The sequence below is a fragment of the Taurulus bubalis genome (genome assembly GCF_910589615.1).
Source record: "Taurulus bubalis genome assembly, chromosome: 8".
Taxonomy (NCBI): domain Eukaryota; kingdom Metazoa; phylum Chordata; class Actinopteri; order Perciformes; family Cottidae; genus Taurulus; species Taurulus bubalis.
Window position 1 is genome coordinate 12,076,842 of NC_136596.1, and position 7,875 is coordinate 12,084,716.

Consider the following 7,875-nt stretch of genomic DNA (forward strand, 5'->3'; position numbering starts at 1 on the left):
CAATGAATAGCCCAATCAAATTCCACAAACATGAAAAATATAGACATTGCCAATGTCACTACAGCAGCAAGAGATAGTTTTGTGCAAAGACTGATTCCTATGTGTTCTGATAACCCATGTCTTATTCCCTTGTGTGCATTTTGTCGTCCAGTGAGTTGCTTCCATTCCTTTGGTTATCATGGCTGCTGATCTGACAGAGGTCTGACCTCGCTCCACTGATTGAAGACTGTGCCATTTAAAACCAGACTGAAGGGCACTGTAGAGGGAGGTTGCCTGTCATTGTTATTAAAAGTCACCTATACGTCCGCCATAACCTTCAGTGGCCACTGGCCAGTAAATTTAATGAGCTTTTAGATGGATCGCTATCATCTGCATGCATTTAAAGAGAACATCTTCTATTAATATCCCCAACTGTTTGCAAACACAAGCTCGATCATTTTATGCCCAGTGGCAGCAAGTTCACTAAGAAGTATTTAATTTAAAAAGGCAATTCAACAATTAACTTAGAGATGTGCATTATTTAGACTTTTGAAGAACAGGTCAATACTGAAACAAACAATTATTTGTGTGTTCTTGATCAATTTTAAATAATTTCACAAAGCCTAAGATAATGTGTTCAGCTTGCTTGTTTTATTCAGTCACAAAGGCAAAAATAGGCAATTTAGTTTACAGTCATATATGACAAAGAAAAGCAGCAACTCATCACATTTGAGAAGCTTTAACCAACTTCATGAATTCTTTATTAAAATAAATGTTCTGTTGTTTGACTCATCAATTAATCAATGTATTGCTCCAGCTCAATTCAATGTTCTGCTGCAGCAATTTGTTTACAAGTCTGAGGTTATATATTTGCAGTGATCAATACATCACATAACTCATGAAAATTATAGCCCACCGTGCATATAGTGTCGTAAAACAATGCGCCGGAGGAAAATGTAAGTGAGTTAGTCTGCACTGGGCTGATGGCAATCCACGGCCCCAAGATACCAAAAGCATTACGTTACAGCCAGGCAACAATTTCCATCCAACTCAATTGTAGCTGGTCTTTTGTTTATCCAAAGGCACCAGATGTCATTCCTGTTAACAAGGAAGTACCCTTCTGTCCGTTTTTTTCCCTCCAGTTTTAAACTGACCGAAATCTTCAATCAGTGAGCATGACGAGCAACTGGTCAGACCAATCTGAAACCACAATCATTTTAGAAAGCACAATGCTTCTACATCAGTGCATTGTGTTACTTCAAATGTGTTAATTGAGTGAAATTTTTGAGCGAAATGAACAGTGACCAACAATAATAACACTAATCACGATTCTCTAATAGCGGACAATCACATTGTCCCTACAGATGGCTGTCCATTTGCTTAAAAGGCTGTAACTGTGCGGCCATAATAACAAGACTGAGACTACAATTAAGATGCATAGAATTCATTAAAACTGACTCTAAACAAGCACAAAAGCATCTTATATACAGAGGGCCCACTGGTGCCGTCGTGCTCTTTGTCCAGGCGGACAGGCAGTATCCCAAACAATGTGTGAGAGTCAGCACCAGCAACCAACCAGAGGAAGTGATGTATTGCACACTGACTTGGAACAATGCAGCCTGTTTTACCTGAAGGCGAATGTGTCTACCCCATCAATTTGTTTCAGTGGACACGGGCACCCTGTGACATCCTGAAAAGAGTGTTTGTAAGCAGCTGTCTCTGAAGACACCTGCTACCTTTTGGCAACCACCAAAGGTAAGTATAACGTAGCTTTTGTACAATACAAAATGTCTAATCACTAGCAATGTATTCCTTATGATGAGAAGTTTGAATGCTACTGGGCCTTTGGAGCCCGTCCAGAGCAGTTATGTTGCTAAAATAGCTGCCAGGATGACCAAGGATGGCTGTAAGGATGCTCACAGACAGATCAAGTACAGTTTAGACCCTCCATCCACCTCCTCAAACCAGCCTCTTGAGTGAATGAGGTTACAGCTGTAGGAAACCGTTTACAACACAACCAATTTAACTGGGATGTGATTAATTGAGAGACAAGTTGGCGGTGTATTTTTAACTCACTGGGCCTTGAAACAAGCCGACCCACGGCACTGCCTCCTTTTCCTCTGCATCCATTATGCCATCACTACCAGGGACTATTATGTCTTCTGGCGGCTGATTCTCAGTTGACACTGCAAAGCTTAGGGAGCCTTAGAAACTCTGCTTAAGGCACACTCCTGGTGTGGAGACGGAGGTCTGTCTGACATGTGGGACTCCTGAGGCAAGCATGTTGCTAAATGAATAGAGACAGGAGGATGGCATGACCCACTTCCATAAGGGCTACACTGCTTTCTTTACACAACTCTCACAGGTTCTGCACTGTTCATGGAAAATATACAGCACGGACTAACGCTTAAATATTCCTATTACCAGAAACTAAAAGGGCAAAGGAGGGGGTGGGGGGGATGACAAATTATTTAAATATTGATCCAGAGGGTCAGATGAATATATAAGCTTTCAACAATTTCCTCTCTAAGGAACGCAGTCAGACAGCTTTTGACAAGACTCTATACATTAGACTCGCAACGCACAAGTGACCTTCTCTTGGTGACATCTTAGTCAATAATAGTGCCGTAATGCAACTAATACAGGAGGCTCTCTAGCATATCTCCTTGAAGCGAAAGCTTCTGGATCTGTATCGAGCCCACGTTGTCGAGACTTCCCATTTATCTGTTTTTCTAAACTCAGTTTGTGAAAGAGGAAAAAGTGACGTAATTTCTGGCGAATAAACCGCTGAAGATCATCATCACTGCGAGGGCGCACACAACATATTGGAGCAATGCACGATGCTGCCTTAAAATGCGCTCGTCTGATGCATGGATCGATTTTGCCCCTTGTCACGGAAACATTACGCACGGATAAAACATTGATTCGTCTGTTTGATCGACTCACACAAGTGTCCTTAAAACGCAAGTAAACCAATTAACTAACGAGTCGTGCACAGATTACCACTGGTAGTTTTCTGTTGCCAATCCTCGCTGGAAAGCTCGTTTTCCGCAAACAACACAACCTCTCCATACACGCATATTACATTTTGCTCAGCGGTTAATGTGGGCCTCCCCTCTTTGAAATAATCGGATTCAGGCTACTTGGTCACTTGCGAAATGTGATCAGTTTTGGGGTACAAAAAAGGCTAGTCGTGTAAAAATGTGTTGTCAACGCTGATGACAGCCGGTCACTTTTCCACTCACCTATCACACGCTGCGGGACAGCGGCGCCCAAACACAGGACGATGGAGAGGAGTAGCGGTCCCATCCTGTCACAATTACAGGTCTGACTGCCAAGGTTACGGAGGTGTGGTAAAAAAAAAAAAATCATGGAGCAATAGCAAAAAGTTCTCTCTGCTCTCGCTGGGCTGTAGGGTGGCACTGGGATCTGTTGCTATATGTCCTCTCAGATGAAGTCCACCTGTGTGAAAGTCGACAGAGAGACTGAGTTGGTCCGTGCAGGAACAAGTGGACTGAGGCTGCCTGCCTCCTGCCCCCACTCTCTGCTGCTGCTGCTGCCTTCCCCGCTCCTACCGCAGTGGTGCGATGTAGCAGGGAGAGCGGCGTGTGTGCCCAGCGCTCCCGCACAACGACCATCAAGCTTCCCGAGCTGCGTAAATCATCATTTCCGGAACAGACTTCCACAATAATATGAGACGATTCATTTTGTTTCCATTCAAAATATGCTCCATTGGATTCCTGGTAATGCAAAGAAGGGTTCATCTCATACATGATGCGTTACAAGCAATGTTTTATCGTCTTTCATAGAGTCTGGTTCGCTATACATTCCGCTATGCTGTAGCTATTAAGGCTTATGCAAGATGGTGTTTCACTAGATAGCTGACTTAAGGCATTTTTTTTTTTGGATTACTTTTACAAAGGTGTCTGCCCACTAACCATAATTGAAAAGTGTATATTTTGTTTTGAAGGTACAATCCCCACACTTCCGGGCTAGGCTGGGTAAATTGACGCAGCTTCAGGGACAGTCCCCGTTCGGCTCACCGGAGGATGTGCGCTTCATCGTCGGTCACAGCAAACCGACTGGGGCTCTCTTCCCCTCCCCTTCTCCCAGAGATCACTTGCAAAAAAGTCTGCCGGGCTTTCGGCTTTAAATCAGCCGCTTTTAACCGCTTTTCTTTCACTCCACATGGCTTCCTTTTCAAGTCTGAGTAAATTGGATAGCTATTTCAAGTATATTCAGTCTTGTTGGGTGCAGATACTGAACCAGCATTCTCACCCAAAAGAATAAGTTAGGCAATAGTGTCAATACGATATTTGGTTAATTCAATAATTTGCTTCACAATAGTTACATATAATACAACATAATATACATTTGTTTGAGAGCTGTGTGCCTTCTGTGGACTATATACATTATATTAGTATAACATTGTCTGCTGCTCCAGGAAAAGACAGAAGTAAGAGTGGTGGCATATTCACTGAACAAACATGCAAGTGACTTTAATTTCAAGGATACCAAAGGTAACGAGTATGCCCATGCTGCAACACTGATGTCATGACTCCACTAATGTAGCCATTGCATATCCTACACCTTGTTTTTCCCAGTTAAAAGTCACTTAAGCTACATAGTGAATTGACACATGCTCTGGGAATCTTACTGAAAGGTCGATCTTAATGACCTGCTTGGGATTTCATATATCCATTGATTCAGGCACTACTGACAAGGCACTGATGCAACTAGAATATAAACTACTATCTCACAGAGCTGTGACATTTTCAAATTGAGATTAATTTGCACACACTGATTCATGTGTCACGTGTGATAATTCAGGCACCACCTATTGGTCTTTGATGAAACCAGGGGCTAAATAAATCTGACAATTGCACTTTGGCGACTTCAAATTTACATGGATTATTACCATGATGCGACTAAAGTTAGTGCAATTAAGTGCAATTTTTCACAATGTTTTTACATGTATTGTACTCTGTTAACTGTTAAATTGAATATTTGATGCCCAAAATAGGAGAGAACAATGGCCTCCTGTAAGGACATGCAATTTTGGACTTGGATTTGGATGTTCTTCTCTGCTGACATTTACTGCAGGTCAGCAATTGGTCGATTGGGAGAAAGCATAATTTTTAAGGGATATCATGCTTCCTATTTAATGCCAGTCTCTATTACCAAACATTTTAGTTTAGAATTTTCTTCGACTTTAAGGTGATGACATCACCCAACATAAAATAGTTATCAGTCTGACCTTGGGGTTTTTCCGAGCTCCTTGTCATGCATCATGGAAGATATCAAGTGTCTTATGGTTTAATGTAGATAGAGACCGATAACTGTATGCACTTGGTCAAGACCTATAAATCATCTGCAGTTCTGAAGTGTCTACTATCATCTCAATGAGACGGCGACCTCTATTCTTACAATCATACCACAACCGATTGTTTCAAAATGATGGTCTTATTTAACTTGAAATACATTTTGTTTGGAGTTAGATAGGAATGTACCTTTTGAATCCAATGAAAAATATGAACATGAACAATATCTTCTTTCTTTTTACGTTTGACTAGTGTGCAGACACAACCATAACACTGACAAAAGTTCTCATTAGGCTTCAGTTGCATGTGTGCCAGACAGCGAGATAAAGAATCGAACAACAGAGATGATCAGAGAGGATTCACAGAGGCTTGTTGGTAAATCTGTACACTAAATGCAGGCCCCTTGACCTCCTCACATTCTCTGTTGCCAGTCTATTCTTTAAATCCTCGACACTGGTATATCTAAACCTCGCCACAGCCAGTTCTTCTTCTAACTCAACTCTTCTCATCTCCTTTGCCCTTGTCGAGAGGCAGAGCTTAGACCATTGAATCCTCTTCAGCTCACATCCATCCTCATTTAGGCCATGGGGACCCATTTGCAAAACTCAGTGACCTTTACATTTTGTACTCATTTACTGCTGTTTTTATTCTAGCCACTAACACGAGCACCATGTTTTTGTTTCCAGCCAAAGTTACAGAGTTGGAGAGGACTGGTTTCTATTTATCTTCCAGCAATAATCCGCACCTTGAAGGGCACAACGATTTTATCCTTTCATCCAAATGGATAGAGGGGGGGGCTAATGAACCTTTAGGATGCAGAAGTTATCTGAAATCGAAACTTAATGGGTGAAGAGTATGAATTCAGACTAAGAATGTACTATTGGCATGAGGTTTTATAATCTAGCGTGCCCTCAGCATTTTCATAACCACAATTTTAATGAGGTTAACCTCTTTAAAACAGTGGATAAGGGGCTAATCACTTTCACCCTCCTTGCCTGTCTGTGTTTCTATCTGTATGCTCCCTCTCTTTTTTCATTCCCTCGGTCTCTCACAGGGGGAGAAGAGGTTTTTTATATCCACCCGCTCCCTCTCACATCTCTCATGTCTCCAGGTTCTTGCGCTCTCCTTCCAAATCAGACTGCTTGAGTCTTGTTCAAGGTCTCCCTCTTTCTCTCTGCACTCGCCGCAAAGACAGTCTAACAAAGGCCTGAGGCAGGGAAAAAGAGAGAACGAGAGACAGCAAAGGGAAAGAGGCCGTGGTTAGAAGGGTGGTAATGGTGGCAGGAGCGGAGGGAAGGGGAGCCGCAGAGCAGGATGGAAACAGCGAGATAGTAAAGGAGATGGATGAAGAAAGTGGTAGAGACAGAGGGAGCGAGGGGCAGATTGAGACAGTAAGGAAGGCAAGCAACACTAAATTAGATGCTCTTGGTGAAGAGACAGTGAATTAATTCCAAAGAGAATATTGCATTTTATCGTCTTTTCCCCTCCTCTCTCAGCATTGGGACACACAGCAGAGTGATGTGTTCCCCAGCAGGCTTCTCTATTTCTCTCAGTCTCTTCTGTTAATCCCAGGCCGATGATACCACTGGCACCGGCTCATGCTCCTCTCTTTGACATTCTGCTTATTTTAATATACTTTTTCTGCAGCAAATACAAGGAAGGAACTGAGTGCTAACTTTACAAATGCGGCAAAAAATATATTTTAATTGAGCTATCCGATGTTCATTATGACTACTTTGAGCATTTGGCCATTTGTGTCATTTAAATCCGACAGATTGCACAATTGCTATAATAGCACTGGGTATTTTATCTCTAAATAATGATACAAAAAATAAAAGAAAAACACAACTGTCAAGATAACACATTCACATCGAAAGTATTCTTATTTTTTTACTTTTATAATGTCCCCCGTTGCTTTTAGTTTTCCAGAATGAATGAACCATGATACATTGACGAACAAGGAACATTTTCCATAACTCGCCCCCACTGTGTGACCATAATAATGACGAGCTGCCTTTGTGCACCCCGTCCCATCTGTTTCCACTACGAATACGTCCAAGGCAGCAATCTGGTGGTTTGCCTGAAACACTGGCCCGAGCCCCCATCACCCGCAAACCTGCATTTCTTATTTAAACTACGGTTGGAAATCATAATATTTGGCTGGGTTTGCCGAGTAGTCAGCAATGCTCCGCTGACGATCCACTCGACAGTGTTTTTGTCAGTTTATGCTGAATGTATAATATCGGGTATACTGAATGATTGACATGAGCTTTCACCCTGTTCTCAACTTTCTAAACTTCCTATAGCTGTTTAATTAGCCAGGAATTTAACTCAGAACTGACTTAATGAGTGGTATGCCAGTAATCCTACATACATCTACATCAATGCCCTACTTTCACGCTTTCTAAGTCTTTAATTCAGTGCAGTATCAGTCAGTGTCTAAAAATTATTTATTTTCAGATGGTATCACTGGAATAGCTGAAGATATCAAATTTAGGGTGTGAAAACAGTTGTTTCAAACAATCGAATAATGTTTGTCTGGCTCAGCAAGGCTCCTTTTAACTTAACGGCACAG

At 41.9% G+C, this 7,875-nt stretch overlaps 1 protein-coding gene across 1 annotated transcript in view; it reads right to left on the minus strand.

The window, feature by feature from the left end:
• LOC306740573 (EGF-like repeat and discoidin I-like domain-containing protein 3) overlaps positions 1-3,288 on the minus strand; it is a gene marked incomplete at both ends in the record, with an annotated part of 91,680 nt that extends 88,392 nt beyond the window's left edge. Inside the window, one exon of the mRNA XM_079222784.1 lies at positions 3,225-3,288. Coding sequence (XP_079078910.1) covers positions 3,225-3,288 — 64 coding nt within the window. The remainder of the gene's footprint in view (positions 1-3,224) is intronic.
• Between the last annotated feature and the right edge of the window lie 4,587 nt (positions 3,289-7,875).